This window comes from Gadus chalcogrammus, chromosome 8 (genome assembly GCF_026213295.1).
Source record: "Gadus chalcogrammus isolate NIFS_2021 chromosome 8, NIFS_Gcha_1.0, whole genome shotgun sequence".
In the NCBI taxonomy this organism is placed as follows: domain Eukaryota; kingdom Metazoa; phylum Chordata; class Actinopteri; order Gadiformes; family Gadidae; genus Gadus; species Gadus chalcogrammus.
The window spans coordinates 15333769-15351285 of NC_079419.1; the positions used below are offsets into that span (position 1 = coordinate 15333769).

A 17517-nucleotide genomic window follows, 5' to 3' on the forward strand; every position below is an offset into this window, starting at 1 on the left:
TCAAGGTGTCTACTGTAAGGGGTTCCCTCCTCCCCCCCCCCTCCCCCCTCAGCTGGGAGACGCCCAGTTCCGCAATGCCAGCCTCAGTCACCAGAAGGCGCCCCTCCTGCTCCTATAGATCATGCTGGCATAGGGATCAGCATGCTTTGGCCGTTTGCTACATAAAGGAGATATTTCCTGGCCAATCAGGAACAACGAAAATGTTGAGGAATGCAGCAGTAGTGGCGAGGCAAAGGGAAAGAACAAAGGGTTTACGTCAGAGTTTAGCTCTTGTTCCTTTCGGGAACGGTAGAAGCCAGGCAATGAGCAACGCGTCCATGAAGTGTGTTTCAATTCAATTTCATTGGGGAGTGCGTAGATGAGGTGGAAGTGGAGTCGAAAGTATGTTCAATTCGACCAATAATGATGTCTAACGCATTCAGACAATGATCTTACACGGCAAAGTCATCTGCGATAATTTTCTCAATCAGGTGTCAACCTGCCTAACGGGAGCACTGCAACGCAAATTGTTTGAAAGTCCCCCAAGAAATGATAAATCTCCATTATAGCAGCCGTAATGCTTCACACAGAAAAGGAGAGGACACACCATGAATGAGCGATTAGGCGGAAAGGGTGAGGCCGCTATCGCGTTTAAGTGGTTGGAGATAGCTGCAAGCAATGCAGGTGTGTGCGTAAGCCTCGGTGCAATGAGAGGCAGGGAGGGAGAGCGAGGGAGAGCGAGGGAGAGGGAGGGAGAGGGAGGGAGAAGGAATGGGAGAGCGAGGTTGCCCGGTATCAGTGTGCTGCGCTGTTCATCACTGCAGCAGTACGGCAGTTCTGGCTTTCTGTCCGTGCGCAGGCTGCTGACTGACTGCCTCCCTGCCAGCCTGCCTGCCTGCCTGTCTAGCGCTCTCTAGCTCGCTCTCTTTCTCTCTCTGCGTCTCTCTCTCGCTCTGCGCCTGCCTTTCATTTGCTGATAGTGCTATTGTCCATTAGCCTACAATAATGCAGACACGGGCCATAGGCTTAGCAGAACTCTGCAGGGCGCCAGCCGTCCCTTGCAACTTCAGTGCCACCTGCTTACCCACCCCTATTTTCTATATATATATATATATTATATATATATGCATCTCTTTTTTCTCTAGTTATTTTATTTTATGTGTATACATATTTTAGTTCCGAACCCCCACCTCATTCCCCTGCTCGTGGTGTGTGCCGTCACCGCCCCCCCTGCGAGCCGAACCGTTGAGCCGTGTCACAGGGTGAAGGCGGCGGCCTCCTCTGCCTCTCCTCCTGTTTTTGTCGCAGCTCAAGATATGCCCTGCATGATTATTCAGGGCTACCCAAGGTTAGACCTCCTCACTGCCGGTGAGAACCGGCTCCAGCGTCGTGCTTTATACCGTACATTGTGTACCCAGCCCTCGACTACTACATGCTGCTGCTGCTGCTACTCTCCGCCGGCGTGGCTGAAGCCTTTTTGTTCAGCCCTTTTCCCCCCCTCTTTAATGCATGCGGTGTGGATACCTTCCGAGGTATAGAACAGGGTGTGCCCATGCCTGCTACACATGCCCGCCTTTGTGCTCCATGACGAGGGAACAAGGAGGAGGAGGGATGTGAAGGAGAAGTGGAAAGATGGATGGTTGGGCCCAGAGAGATGTCCAGCTGAACTTGGCACGTCATGCAATGTGGTCAGACTTAAAGGGGAGTTTCACAAGTTTATAGCTGTTCCTCGCCTTTCCTTTTTTGTTGAAGGGGAGGGTTTTAGGAGGACCAAGTAATGCATTTACCGCATTCCTACCAGGATCCATCTAGTTCTTCCCTCTGCCTGCCTGGGGGAACACATTGAACCACATTTAAATGTCCCCCGTGGACTCGGTCTCTCCCATATGATGTTCCCCTAACTTGTGTTAAGGTGACAACTCTTGATTCCCCATTTCCCTTGTCCTTCTTTCTCAGTTGCCCTACACATCTCTCTCTCTCTCTCTCTCTCTCTCTCTCTCTCTCTCTCTCTCTCTCTCTCTCTCTCTCTCTCTCTCTCTCTCTCTCTCTCTCTCTCTCTCTCTCTCTCTCTCTCTCTCTCTCTCTCTCTCTCTCTCTCTCTCTCTCTCTCTCTCTCTCTCTCTCTCTCTCTCTCTCTCTCTCTCTCTCTCTCTCTCTCTCTCTCTCTCTCTTTCCCCCCCCCCCCCCCCCACTCTGTCGTACGGCCTGCCAACGACCTTCAGACGGAAGGCGGGCTCAATGGCTCTTTAAATCAACCTCTCTTTTGTACATTTTGTTTAAACGCCACTGTTTATACAAAAGCCAGCTCTCGCGGCTCCTTTTCCCTTGCCTCACTCTATTCCCCAAGAGGAGATACCAGTTAACGCAGCTAAGTCATGTGTAATTACCATTTTTACCTCACAATGATGGGCACTTTTGCGCATCACCATGGGAGAGTCCACTGTCTTATTTCTTTTTTTTTTTTTTTAAAGAGGGGCTATAGGAAGACGGCAACCAGTGCTGTGAAAGCCCGCGCAGCACGTTGGTGCTGCTCAAAGACGTATGCAAATGATGCTCTGCAGGGGCCAGGCGTCACGTCCCCGGCTTGATTTAGTATTCTCGTCCCCCAGAACCAGAGTGGGCTCCCTGCACGCTGCTGTGATACACAATTTAAACGTATATATGTATTTTGAGAAATCGAATAAAGAGAGGCACCATTTCCCCCCCCCGCGCGCAGTACAACACTCTCTGTTGTTTGCAATTGATGCGGTTTCGTCTCTTGTCTCTTCCTGGCAAGGCGCCGCTTGTCAGTGGATTGCACGGACCACGCCTTCACACGGGACGTCTGGCCGACGCGTTTAACCTCGGAGTCTGGCGTCGGCCTCCTGACCTTGAGCGACTCTTTCCACTCAAACCCCTGTCCTCTGCTCCCTCCGCCCCTAGCGCCATGCGGGTGCTGCTCTCCAAGCTGCCGCGGCCGTGGATCGTGGACGAGAAGAAGGACGACGGCTACACGGCGCTCCACCTGGCGGCCCTCAACAACCACGTGGAAGTGGCGGAGCTGCTCGTGCACCAGGTGACCACACACACGCACACGCGCGCACACGCACACGCACACACGCACGCATAAAAGCACCCACAAATCACACGCACACACAGGCGGTGTTGGTGTCCCAGCACATGCGTGGGGCCCATACTAATTGTTTCTTACGCGACGCTGTTTCCCCCTCTGCTGTCATGTTTTACGGCGCTCACAGACAACGCGCCATTTAGTGCGTCTTCCACCTTATGAAGCACTTCAGGCTCAGGTCGGACCATGAAGTCGCTGTAATTGCAGTTTTTTTTTTATTGAATCCATACAGGCCTCCTGGGGGATTCCCCAGCCCCCGGTCGTTCATATCCTCCGCCCCCGCCTCCGCCCATTGCGTCGCAATCACAGCCTCGCGCTCCTTTCCCTTTTGAGATTGCGGCGGCGGCGCCCAGGGGGGAGACCGCCACGTAAAGGACCGTATGGCGGACGGAGGCGAGGGCAGGGGAACTGGGTTAATGAGGAGGTACTGGTGCGGAGGCTGCAGCAGCAGCCTCCAGCTCACTGCTGCAGCCGCTGCAACCTCTCCCACTGTACCTGGGAGGGACGGGTTGGTGGTGGTGGTGAGGAGGGGCTGGGACAGCCTTGTCGCAAGGGAGCCTGCGTCGCAGTGTCGGCCTCACTCTCCCACGCATGCAGGGCTGCGAGGTGCAGTGCGGTCAGGCGCCCGGCTCCCCAACGGCTGGCCGGGCGGCCGCTGCCCGTGACGCTCCGCGCCCTGGCTGTGATCACAGTGCTTATTGCCCCCCCCTACATCTCAACGGCGGAGGTGCCCCACAATTGGAAATGACAATCGCTCGTGGCGATGTTGTAGAAATGCAATCCGACCCGCCCCGGAGGTATTGCCGTGTCTGCGGGCATGGGTGAAACGCGGAGGTATTGTTACTCCAGACCGGTGAATCTTGTTAGGGATTTCCTTTACCCAAATTGTTTGCTTTTGCGCTTCGTTCCTTCGTCCCGTTCCTTCGTCCCTCAATACATCGCAATTCAGCCGAGCAATCTGTTAGATTGCATTTCTACGCGTAATGGCATAAGGAGTTGATGTCTTAATTCGGTTATTATGCTGTGTGTATGTGTCTGTCTGTGTCTGTCTGTGTGTGTGTGTTAACGGTTCTGTGTTCTCCACCACAGGGAAGCGCTAGCCTTGACATCCAGAACGTCAACCAGCAGACCGCCCTCCACCTGGCAGTGGAGCGACAGCACACACAGATAGTCCGGGTCAGTCCCACTCACTTCCCCCTTTGTTCATCAGCCCTCCTGTCCTCTCCACGTCTCTCCTCCTCCCTTCCACATTCTCTCTCCAACTCTCTCCTTGTTTCTTTCTTCTCCTCCCTGCTCTCCTCTCCTCCACGTCCGCCTCCCTCACCTCCATACTTATGGCACTAATTGAAGATCCTATCTCCCCGTATGGCTCCTTCTCATTCTGCTCTCTGCACCAAAGGCGCCGGAACATCACGGCGGCACCGCATTTAATTTAAACTGCTGGCCCTGCAGCCGAGTGGGCCCGTGTGCAGATTGACACTGTACAAGGGAAACGTTCTCTCTGCGAGACGCTCCGCTCCCAGTCCCTGTTCACATGCGGCTGCATTGAGATTGCCACGTTGCCATCTTGTGGACCTCGGGAAAAATGCACTCATTTAATTGAGGGGGATACTATAGAGGACACTATAGAACGGTGGCACTCGTAGGCTCGCGTACGGCAAAACGCTTACCACGCAACATTTCCAGACATCTGCATAGCAACAGAGCATGCAGGTTGTTTGAATGTCATTTAAATGTTGTATGTTGTATTTATGCACGCTTGGTTAACATCTCTCTCTCTCTCTCTCTCTCTCTCTCTCTCTCTCTCTCTCTCTCTCTCTCTCTCTCTCTCTCTCTCTCTCTCTCTCTCTCTCTCTCTCTCTCTCTCTCTCTCTCTCTCTCTCTCTCTCTCTCTCTCTCTCTCTCTCTCTCTCTCTCTCTCTCTCTCTCTCTCTCTCTCTCTCTCTCTCTCTCGTGTGTCATATCAGCTGCTGGTGCGTGCGGCGGCCAAGCTGGACGTGCAGGACAAGGATGGGGACACGCCGCTGCACGAGTCCCTGCGCCACCACACCCTGTCCCAGCTGCGCCAGCTGCAGGACATGCAGGACGTCAGCAAGGTGGAGCCCTGGGAGCCCTCAAAGAACACGGTACCATGACAACCCCCGCTAGCTCCTCCATTTTGGTTTTCTCCTGTAGCCAGCCTGCTGCCTGCTCTAATCCTGTGACAATATGTTGGATAACCATTGTTTGGTGCTGTACTGTACGGCCCGGTTAGTGCTGTGACTCGGATGATGTCAAGCAAAACGTTACTGGGTTCGATCCCAGATGATCAAACCCCAGGCACCATTGAGCATCATGCATTACCCTTAATTGACCCTTATCGACATGTAGCTGGCTTCCTTCTATTTCAGTTTGGATGAGGCCAAGACTAAAGGATAAATAGTCATTCATATAATTATAAAATTATGATGAAAATATGGACATTTCGGACCATCTATTGAACTCTGAATCTGCAAATCCTTTCTGCCTATCTGATATGCTGGCCTTGGAAAAGGCCTTTCCATTATTAATAGCACTCAATAGTTAATAGCACACTGCCAGAAGTCATCCCATGTAGGGCTGCTCGATTATGGGAAAAATCATACGTCAACATGATGTATTTATTCAGCATGTCTCTCCCAAAAAATACTTTGTAACTGAGAACATCGGCTTAATAAAATACACAAAATGTTCCAATCCAAAATAATATACAGATATTTATCCAGCTTTTCTGCCCTTTCTATAAAACATTAAATAAAAGTGATTTTTTTTTTTGTTGAAAAAACGATTATGTTAATTTTGTGATCGTTTGACGCTAAAACCTTAATCGCGATCAAAATTTGATTAATCGTCCAGCCCTAATCCCATGTAGTATAAAAAATTCCCTGTAGCTTTTAACAGAGCCCCTCTTAAATATCACTACAAGTACCCTCCACACAGATACCTAATTTCTTCCTACATGATTCCCCGGGCATTACCCCGCCGCCACCTGTCAAGAATCATTTCCAAGCCGCCTCTGAGCCCGACTGGGATCAGTGTTGTCACCTGTTTGAGAAGCTCCTCGTGGCCCTGTTTCTGAGTGAAGTGTGAGTAAATGATGACACGCGGCTGCCGAGACGACAGCCTCCACCATCTCCCGCATCACTGGACTGACTGCCCAGGCTGCACGAGACCCCTCCCCAGTCCGCCATCAGTCAAACGGCAGCCCAGTGCAGTGATTCAGTCAGACAGACAGCCAGCGTTCACCACAACACCCTCCTGAATGGGATCCCGCTCCTTCTCTCTCCAGTGATCAGTGGTGGCAGATAGAGTGCTACTGATTGGGTTCTTTCATGGTAACCAGACACACTGCAGCTTCCTACAGGAATGTGGGGCTAGTTCCACTCAGGACTTTTATCTGTCACACCCATCTTTCTCCCTTTCTCCCATCGGTCTCCCTCTGTCTCTCTCCCTGCCTCTCTCTCATTCTATCTGCTATCTCCACTATCTCATTCTCTCTCTGCTTGTCTCTGTCTCTCTCTCGTCCTCGCTCTCGCTCTCGGTCTCACTCTCTCCTATGCCTCTCTCTCTGCCTCTCTCATATCCTATTGGTCTCTCTCTCTCTCTATACCCCTCTCTGCCTCTTTCTTATCCTATTGGTCTCTGCCTCTTTCTTATCCTATTGGTCTCTCTCTCTCTCTCTCTCTGTCTCTGTCTCTGTCTCTGTCTCTCTCTCGTCCTCGCTCTCGCTCTCGGTCTCACTCTCTCCTATGCCTCTCTCTCTGCCTCTCTCATATCCTATTGGTCTCTCTCTCTCTCTATACCCCTCTCTGCCTCTTTCTTATCCTATTGGTCTCTCTCTCTCTGCCTCTTTCTTATCCTATTGGTCTCTCTCTCTCTCTGTCTCTGTCTCTGTCTCTGTCTCTCTCTCTCTGCCTCTCTCTCTCTCTGCCTCTCTCTCTCTCTCTCTGCCTCTCTCTCTGCCTCTCTCTCTGTCTCTCTCTCTCTCTCTCTCTCTCTCTCTCTCTCTCTCTCTCTCTCTCTCTCTCTCTCTCTCTCTCTCTCTCTCTCTCTCTCTCTCTCTCTCTCTCTCTCTCTGCCTCTGCCTCTGCCTCTGCCTCTCTCTCTCTGCCTCTCTCATATCCTCTTGGGCTCTCTCTGCCTGTCTCTCATCCCGGCTGTCCTGACTGAGTCCTCTCTGCGACAGCAGTGGAACCGACAGTCAGCGGCCCTAATTGAGACGTGTGCATCTGGGCCACTCTCCCGTAGCACTCCCCCGCATGCTGGAGGAGAATTGAATTAGCCGGCCTACTGGCTCCATCTGCAAAGATGTAAAAAAGATGCCGGTTGAAGGCGATCTGTCACATCGGGCTCTAAATCTAGCCAGCGGCTTGGAGGTGCGGGAAAGCCGCGGGGGGGCGTGGATCCAGAGGACGAGGAACGCTGTAGGAGAGAGCGGAAGAGAGAGGGAGGGACGCTATGGTGGTGAAGGTTAGACAGAGGGGCGGAGAGCGTCTCTGCCTGACTGACATCGGACAAGACGTCGGAGGTTCTGAAGAGCGATCTCTTGACGGGGCTTGTTGGCACCACCCAATCGTTCTTTAAAAGTCCAAGAGTTTGCCTCATTAAAACGCATCTTCTATTTTTGCCATGTATTTTCCCCTTTCTGCGGACAGCGTGGCATCCACCTCTGAGCCTCCCTCCCTGCCTGTGTGTTTCCCCTGCAGCTGATCATGGGCCTGGGCACCCAGGGGGCAGAGAAGAAGAGCGCAGCGTCCATCGCGTGCTTCCTGGCGGCCAACGGCGCCGACCTGACCATCCGGAACAAGAAGGGGCAGTCCCCTCTAGACCTGTGTCCCGACCCCAGCCTCTGCAAGGCCTTGGCCAAGTGCCACAAGGAGAAGAGCAGGTAAACAGCCCGCTGGCAGAGTGTTGACCAAGACGTTTGGAGTCATTGCTAAGCCAGGCACACGCACGCTCCCACTTTCTCTCACACAAACACCGCGTTTATGGGATCTGCAGCGTGGCTTTGCTTTGGCTTAGGGTCTTTCTTTTGCTTTTCTTTGACTGTTTGTCTTTATAGGCGAACCGAAATGAGCATTTTTACAGCTGACATTTAAAAAGGTCTTAAAGCATTCGAAACTAGCTGGGCTTGGAAACGGTTGTACACTCTGCTGTTTCCACCCATAGCTCTGTTTGACAGGCCAGAGCTTCTTGCTGCTGCTGCTGTGTGTGTGTGTGTGTGTGTGGGTGTGTGGGGGGGTGGGGGGGTGGGGGGGCGGGTGGGTGGGTGGGTGGGCGGGTGGGTGGGTGGGTGGGGGGGCGGGCGGGCGCGAGCGAGATCTTTGAGGTGTTGAAAGGTTTTCTCTGAATCACGTGGCTCTCCATGGAGTGTGGGGGGTGATGATCACTAGACTGTGTAGGGCAGGTTTTGTCAGGCTCCCATATTTCCTGTGGAATACCTGATATAGAAATCGTAAAGTAATCAGAGAGTAAAATTGCCTTTTTTTTTTTCAAGGTTAGGGATTTCCATTCATATTCCCAATATTTTTTTTAACGTATGCGGTACCCTAACCCGCTTTTGTTCCCGGTAAAGCTGTTTCTTCTATGCTCTTCGTCTTTTTATGCCTTTTTCTTTCCACCATCTCCTACTCACACATATTCACTCCTCTATTGTTCCCCTCGGTTCTCTCCTTCCCTCCCCAGTAATCCTTCATGCTGTGTTATCTTTCCGTCTCTCACGTTTCCTGTGTGTGTGTGTGTGTGTGTGTGTGTGTGTGTGTGTGTTGTCTGTGTGTGTGTCGCAGTGGGCAGGTGGGCTCACGCAGCCCCTCTCTGAACAGCAACATGGAGTCGCTGGAGGAGTGCATGGTGTGCTCGGACATGAAGCGCGACACGCTGTTCGCACCGTGCGGACACATCGCCACCTGCTCCCTGTGCTCGCCGCGCGTCAAAAAGTGTCTCATCTGCAAAGACCAGGTCCAGTCCAGAATCAAGGTAACCGTATCGGGGCCCCTGCCCCCCCCCCCCCCCCCCCCCCCCCCCCCCCCCACGCCGGCGTTCCACCAGAAAGCACTGAACACGGACCGGGGGACGCTGCGTTCAGAGTTGACCTGTCCTGAACCCCCGGCGCTCCTTTCTGTTGGCTCTTCTCACTCTGCTGAATGACCGCCTGTCCCACCCCAATACTGAGCTGCTGTTCTTCATTCCACCCCTTCTCTGCCCCCCCCTCCCCCCCGCCTCCTGCAGATTGAGGAGTGTGTCGTTTGCTCCGACAAAAAGGCCGCCGTGCTCTTCCAGCCCTGTGGTCACATGTGCGCTTGTGAGAGTAAGTCTCCCTTTTTCCGTTTTCTTAACTTCCCTTTCACTTGGGGCCCGACCTTCTGCCTAGTCGGGGGGTCACACCCCCTAGTCGTGGGTGTGACCCCCCGACTAGGCAGAAGGTCGGGCCCCCACCGGGCCTCCCCGCCGCGCCCTCTGCCTCCGTCCCTCCCTGCCTGTACTGACGCCCTGCCCTGTGGTTCCCCCCAGACTGTGCCAGCCTCATGAAGAAGTGCGTACAGTGCCGGGCTGTGGTGGAGCGCCGCACCCCCTTCGTCATGTGCTGCGGGGGGAAAGGTATGGAGGATGAGGCCGCAGATGATGAGGATGATGATGAGGATGATGAGGAGGATGAGGATGAGGAGGACCTTAGTGAGTGAATCTTCCACACGTTCCCTTTTAAGTCTATCCTTCTTTTCTGTTTTTTGATTCATTTTCTTTCCACCCTTTCATGACTCAATGCTCAAATGATTGTCTTTAGTCTTGTTTTTTTGTTTTTTTTGTGCCATTATACTGTTGTTTGTTTTGTATGTATTGTTGTATAGTGTATTTATTTTTTCCACACAATTCCATCATTTGCTGAGACTACCTGACCTTCCTTAAATGGGTGTCGTCCTATGAAATGTGTAGATAGATGATTGCATTCCATTGGCCTGTTTGAGTTCTACCATTATAGATGCTAAAAGTGCACTGGTACATAGTATATAGAGATGTAGCGTATCCGTTTTAGCCCAGTTTCCCATCTGTGCTTGTGTTTAAGTTGAGCCACGCCACGTCCTGTCACTCATACTGTCTCCACAAGAGCACCTTAATACTGGTCTTCCTCTATTGTGTTTCGTATTCTCCGTTTTTACGTTGAGTTAAAAGGGGACACTGGTGTTAAGGTTCACTAATACCCACACAGATATACCAGGTCTGCAGGCCCATAGAGTCCAAACAAATGCGGACACACACTGCCTTCAAAACGACACACACGTCCACACACACATCCATACACTCGCGCAAGGGGCAGCATTAACTGTGAACCTCCTCTCCTCATCCTATAAGAAACCTCATAACATAAAATTCCAATTCATTGAAGTCAGCGATCGATCAGCCTCCGACTCAGAGGTGATTCTAAGACAGATCGACATATTCTTAAGCGCCACACAAAAAAGGACAACGGATGGATTCATTTGGCCATTTCAATTTGAACCGCTCCACTAGGAAAAAGACCGCTTTATACAACTCGTGCTTCTGATCACTGCTTACGGCCGCTCTGGCTTCTCCCTCTAGTGAGCAGTAGCTACTGGCCTTCTGGCCAGCATGGGGGGGCTCCCGCTATAACACTGTGACTGGTTATATCCTCAGCAGGGAGCACTAACTCTATGGCAGGGGGCTCGCAGGATCTGCTCCAGCCCAACAATCTGGCGCTAAGTTGGTGTAAGTATTTCTCCATCTTCCCCACCCCCCCTTAGACCGTGGTCCCTTTATAGAGCCAGGTCCTCTGCCTCCACACCCCTACTCCGTCTCCTTTCTCCTCTTCCAATCACATTGCTGCCCTGGCCCTCTGGGCTCTCCTCTCTTATCCACCTGCCTATCCCAGTACCGCTTGCACACACACACACACACGCAAACATTATAAACGCCAGCAGACAGAAGAATCTGTGATGCACATGCACAAATAAATATGTAGCGTTGAGCCCGAATAATCGGTGTCAATTGGGCAACAAGGCCTCAGTCCAGCCAGCACTCTTGCTCGTTCCTGGTCATTCCACCAAAGCAAACATGCATTCTATACGACTATTGACCAAGTCATGCCAACAGTAGCACGGGTCATGACTTAATTCACGTTGTGGCCATGCTAGTTGAGTCCTAAAAAAGCAGGTGAAACTATCACATGGCAGGTCAGCAGAGGCTCCTGCTAATGTTGCCAAAGGCTTTCAGAGTGCATGTTTACTACTGACATGCATGCTTGTTTCCACCTTTTCTAAAAGCTGTTATCACCGCTATTTAAATATCATTTTTCAGCCTTCTTTATGGTCGTGCTAAGCAGCCAACCTCCCCCGATGTCATGATTGTTGAATAACCAGCAGATATTGTACAATTTGTTCTCGGGCGGCGAGCAGGCCATCAGTCAAGCCTTCAGAACCACAGTAAATCCCTAAAAACAAATAAAAGTCATGTTATTTCTCATACTCATTTAATTATGCATGGCTACAAATCCATCGGCTGGCTAAATATGAGCCAAACTATTACACAACAGCATTATGACCCCTGCCATTTTAAATGGGGCGGAACACAACTTCAAAAATAAATACTGTTCATCGGTTTCTGAAGGCTTACAGGATGGTTTTATCCTGGTTTGAACCTGCAGCGGTATGCCTCTGAACACATTGATCAGTGCCGTTGTTCTATGCAAGAAAGAAAAAAAGGATTAGAACTTTTAAAAGGCCAGGCCTACAGTAAACATAAGTCATTCTACACATGATAGAATACCAACCTTGGCAAAAGCATCGCTTTAGGTTCTGGTGGTCTTACATCGAATGACGGGGGTAGCGTCACCACCCAGGGACGACCTTTGACCCACTCTTCGTCACGTGGCGAGGGTGAGGTCGGCGTCCTCTTCCTCCTGATTAATGGCGACTCGTGTTCCCCCTTGTCGCGTGGTGGCGTGGTGCTGGTGGTGTGTCTCTGTGTGTGTCGCCCCCCCCCCCCCCCCCCCCCCCCCCGCCCGCCGCATCACAGCCAGCGGAAACATCCCGGGCCTGCAGCGCGACAAGGACAACACCAACGTGAACGCAGACGTGCAGAAGCTCCAGCAGCAGCTCCAGGACATCAAGGAGCAGGTGAGGACAAACGTACTCAACTCCATTTCTCTTCTCAGTATCTGCATGCGTAGTGGTCCGTGCTCGCCAGGTGTTAGAGGAAAACCAAACCCCAGACATGTGAACGTATTCCAGAGGAAGAGTGATGTAATGGCTAGCGTAGCAGTGCTATGGATGGATCCCGGTCCACATCTATGGTCTTGGATGCACTACGGTTTAAAAACGTAGGAGTAATGTATACTGAGGTTGCCCTCTATGGGTTAAACACATGCTGTCGCATGAGTTATCAGCCGTTTTGGCTAACCAGGTAACAATCAAACATTCTGGCTACAGCAGCTCCTCCCCCAATCAGATTGTACTAGGTGGGAGTGACCTGTGCGTGGTCGAACAGCAATATAGCCCTTCTCCTAAATATAGAAAAGTCAGCCAGAAGTCGGCGAGAGCCCCTCATCAACGCTAGCTCAAAGAGAACAGGGGGTTTTGGTTTTCCTTTAACTCTAAAAAAGCGAAAGCCACAGCTGACTGACGGCCTGTGTGGTGTGGCTCCCGTGCAGACCATGTGCCCCGTGTGCCTGGACCGGCTGAAGAACATGATCTTCATGTGCGGACACGGCACCTGCCAGCTGTGTGGCGACCGCATGAGCGAGTGTCCCATCTGCCGCAAGGCCATCGAGCGCCGCATCCTCCTCTACTAGAAGCCCCCGCCTGCCGCTGCTGTGGGTCCCACTGACCCTCACCTGCCTCCGCCTCCCCCCCAGCAACCACAGCGCCCATCTCCTCCCCCCTCCCCCCCCCCCAACCGCCACACACACTGCTACTGCTCCAGCCTCACAGCTCGCCGCGTCCTGCGTCCCTCTCCCCCCCCCCCCCCCCCCCCCCCCCGCTCATGTCTTACTGCTCACTTTAAAGGGTCTTTTTAAAGCACCTCGGATGAGTGCCACTGGAAAGCTGTTACAAAGAGAAGAGTTTTTTCTTTTTCTCTGCTCGTGTTTTTTCTAAATGCCGCCCCTAGTGGTCGCTGTTACCCCAAAAAACGTTTTCCCTCGATAAAGTCTCTCACTATACTGGCTTGAATTACTTTGAGTCGCTCCCCCAGTCCCAATTCAAACCCAGCCTCCGTTATTTTGTACAGTCTGTGATTTCTCTTTTGGTTCCACTAATTATGCATCACCCATTCCTGCCCTGGCTGCATGGTGGGGGCTCCTGAGCCCTCGACCTGAGGGGCGGGGATCAGGCCTCCCCAAGGCCTGTCTAGACCCTGCTAGACCCTCCGCTGTAGACCACCGGCCTCGGGCGGAGGGGAGCGAGGGGGTCCTGTTGTAGTGTACCGTTCATCTCTTATGCAAGCACGTGGGCATCTGAAGCTTGAAGACACGAATGCCCGGGACGTAACGCTTTTATCACTGTATGGAGGAATCACGTAACGTGTAACACCCCAAGTGCGGCGAAAGACGGCGTTGTTTTTATTTTTTTTATATGTTGACCTCTGTAACGATGTACAATGTTCAGTTAGTGTCTGATTCGAGGGGCAGTCGAGGCAGCCTTTTCCGCGGTGTGTCAGCGCCGACGCTAAGGAACCGGTGGCAACCGGCCGCTCTCACCAGGAAGGACAAAGGTGTTGTGGAAGAAGGAGTCGCTCGCGCGTGGGCACGACATCGCCCCGGCTCACCGCGGCGGCCGTCTTGATTTTGTTCGTATGGGAGGTCGTTCTCCGATGACCCGCTGTCCCATCGACTAGCACACACACACACACCCGCACACACCTGGCTTTACCAGCTCAGTCACGGCATGCCAAGGACGCTCCTCCCCTGGCTCCTGCTGGCCCTGGGCACTGCTCCAGCTCCTCCTGCTTCATGTCTACCGTAGCTAATATTCATGTCTAATATATAGCTCGCGCCTCGTAGATGGACTTAAATATGCACCCCGATGCAAAACATTTGAATGAGAAACACAAAAAAAAGTCCGTATATTTGTGCACACGTTGATGTAAGCCGGTTTTGAGACTATAAAAGTGGTATCGTCTGTCGAAGAAACGGTGACTTTATGAGCATTGCTAATTTACCATTGATTACTCTGTGCCATTTGCTTCCAAAAAAATCAAATTGTATGGGAAACTGGTGCTCTCTACCTTGTATTACCTTTATAATTTAAATAGTTTACTTTGAAGAAAAACAAAGAGCATTTATTGAGCTATAGCGTACAATCTGTTAGAACACTAAACTGAAATGTAAATTATTTTGTATTGCACCCCTCTTACCCCCACATAGGTGTCACTGCCTACTTTAAATGTAGCCTCAAAACCTCTCTAAACATTCTGCTTTGATATCAATGTTGGTTTTGGTTGTTTTTTTGGGGGTGGTGTGTTTTATGTCATTTGTTTTGCTTTTTACAAACTGCTTCAACTGTAGAAACGTTATTGCCTGTTTCTTTGAAATTGTTTGATATGGATATTTGCAAGTCTGCAAGTCATGTTCATTTGTCCGATTATAGTGGCAACCTGGTCACCTTCATTGTCGTTATTAGTTTGTTTTCATCCTGGCATCAGTGTTTTATTTTGGAAGGAAGCGGGAGGTTTTGCAGAGCTTGCCTTATCTCTTTAAAAAGGCAGTTGCCTCTGTAGAATCGTCATGGCAACCAGCTTGTAATTTGTAAACACAAACAAGCCCTGTGTTCCAATACTCATACGACCATACTATTTAGTATGCCAGAAAAAGATTTGTTATGTCCCAAATACATTTGGACATGATTCAACCAGGCAAAAGTCTCATTTCGCTTTTTCAAGAGAGACCTTGCCATGAGGGCCGCACAGAAAGGACAACACACATGTTTCAAACAAATAAAACAAGCAACTTAGTAACATTTAAAAGACAGTTTGGGGAATTCAAGTAAGGAATTATACACGGGTACAATGTCCAATATTTCAATTTTATTAGTCCTTCAGTAAAGACCCAAAGGCAACAAATGAGATCAGCCTGATAGTTTTAAGTCTTTCTGGAGGGTCTGAATAGCAGATTGGGCAGCATACGTAATACTAGGAAAAAAACTGAATATGTTTTTTTCCCCAGCTGAGTATGAGCCCTCGGAACTGGCAACTGGAGATCATCCTGCGAACGCAGGCTAGAGCGGCCTTGGCTTCTAAGGAGTTATGTGCATAGGTACCATACATAGTATGGAAAATGCAGTATACCAAAAATACCAGGATGTTGTACCCAATCCGGTCGCATTTCGCAGTTTGCAAGCCAGCATGGATTCCGGCTGCCCCACAATGCTCTGCAGCTGAAGATGCTTCACATCGACTGAACTCGTAAAAAATGAATGGTTAGCCCTACTGGCGTGCTGATCAATGAAATCCACTGTAGTATGTCCCACTTGTATGCATACTGTACACACTTTGTAAGGGTAGCTGCATCACGTACTACGTGTCAAAAGAAAAAATATGAGATTTGGAACACAGCCAAGGTGTCTATTTTCTTTTCAGTATATTTTTGACTAGTTTTGCAGTTTGGGTTTTTATTATTTCAAGTTACCATGACACTTTTACGCTAGAAGCACTAATACGCTTTATGGTAGTGTTGTCTTGTTCAAGGTGTTAATGAAACGCTTATTTTGTACCTTCCCTCTGCAACACAGAGGACTGTTCTGGTTGGAAAACGAAAAGAAATCCAATAGTATTTCCTTTGTTTGGCATGAATGTTTGATGTATGCAGTTCGACATGTATCACAAAACCCTGTTCACTCTGTATTGCTGATAAGTGCTTTTGAAACAACCATATAGCTGAAATAAAGTTCAAAATAACCATGGTAAATGACCTGCATCGCTGTTCTCTGATCCTTTCGGATTCGTTATTTTTTCCCCTCCCTCACTGGGTCCACTTTTGAAATGCTAATTGTCTTGTTATTTTTTTGTTATTGTTGGTTTAGCTCAGCTGCAGTGAGCCCTTTCGAGGGGATCATTTACATTTTGTTGCCTTTCCCCTGCTGTGGGGCGTCTGACTAGCGTGGAGGCAGCGCGACACGTAGGCAGGGGGTGTGGGGGTAATTGAAAATGCTAACACCTCATAATGAGTCGGCACCAGCATGCCATGAGTCAGCTATGCTAATCTGCAACACATACCCGGAGAGAGAAAGGGACAGTTCAAACACGTAAAGAAACCCCAACAGAAATATGAAGCGGTAGGGGCTATATTCAAATAGATGGATGCAGCTCCTGCAGTGGAATACACAAATGGCGTTTCAAAAGCTATCTTCATCGCATAAATGATGACCCCGGGCTGTTTCTAATGCTATAGCTCATTTACTGGCTCGTTGAAAGCATGGATGTCTTTGGACTTGGCTGGTGTTCAGCGGCACTATGCACCCTCTCCTAACAAGACATCCATCATGCTGTCATTGTTTTCGCTCTGCGGAGATCATAGACCCGTTCCCAGACACGCTACCTCTCTGCCTGCGCCTCCAGCGAGCGCTCTCTTCTCAAGTAAAGACCCTCACAGTGTTATGTACAACATGTCTGCCTCGCTTAAGTGACTCTGACATTAATCATTTTCCTCTTCCGAGCCAGAGTCGGGCGCAGCAGTTCTAGCCAATAAAGAACTCTGGCTTCTGACCCTCACACACTCTACACCCACACTTACAACCTGGACGCTGACGTCACCAAAGATCCACTGATCCAATGGATTGCCCTGTCAAACGTGCTTGCCTCTGTGCGTGGGTGCGTGGGTGCGTGCGTGCGTGCGTGCGTGCGTGCGTGTGCGTGATGGGAGAGGGGCGTGTGTGGGGGGTGGTGTGGTGGCAGGGCCAGGTCGGTTCGTCCATCACCGGGGGCTGGTGACTGCAGACCTGCCCTTGGCTGCCATGCTGAGTGATGGCCGGTGGGCCGGAGACTCCGCTATCTCCCCTTGGCCTCTGAGCCTGATCCTGGAGACGCTGCCCGGCCGCCCCACCACTGCTGCCACTGCCGCTGCTAGGCGGCTGTGTTTGCTGTCTAGATGCCAAGAGGTCGTTACTCCCCACGTCAGGAGAGGGGGGGGGGGGGCGGGGAGTTGGGGGTGGGGGGGGGGGGTCTTAAAGCTCACAGCGGGGATTGAGGGCTGGTCCGGAACAGTCGCGGTGCAGGCAGACGTGAATGGAGACGGATGTCACCCCAGGGTGGTCCGGGTGGGGAGGGTGAGGTAGAGAGAAGGAAAGCGCTTGGACCGGGGGGGGGGGGGCTGGGGGGTTGAGGGGAGGGGGATTTATTCTGGATCATGATTCTGAGCGTCTGTCAGGTCTCGCTGTGATGTCACTGGGGATAAGGGCGAGCGTTCT

General features: G+C 51.1%; 1 protein-coding gene across 3 annotated transcripts in view; it reads left to right on the top strand.

The window, feature by feature from the left end:
- The window catches only part of mib1 (MIB E3 ubiquitin protein ligase 1), a 52765-nt gene extending 39749 nt beyond the window's left edge, over positions 1-13016 (top strand). The window contains exons 13-22 of one of the 3 annotated variants that reach the window (XM_056595909.1): positions 2902-3034; positions 4178-4264; positions 5056-5214; positions 7813-7994; positions 8893-9082; positions 9335-9413; positions 9617-9778; positions 10760-10828; positions 12134-12246; positions 12768-13016. In XM_056595909.1, the coding sequence (XP_056451884.1) occupies positions 2902-3034; positions 4178-4264; positions 5056-5214; positions 7813-7994; positions 8893-9082; positions 9335-9413; positions 9617-9778; positions 10760-10828; positions 12134-12246; positions 12768-12908 (1315 nt within the window). In that variant the 3' untranslated portion in view covers positions 12909-13016. Of the gene's footprint in view, positions 1-2901; positions 3035-4177; positions 4265-5055; positions 5215-7812; positions 7995-8892; positions 9083-9334; positions 9414-9616; positions 9779-10756; positions 10829-12133; positions 12247-12767 lie in introns of all 3 variants that reach the window. The other 2 variants (XM_056595908.1, XM_056595910.1) reach the window with 2 other exon arrangements.
- The last annotated feature ends 4501 nt before the right edge of the window (positions 13017-17517 follow it).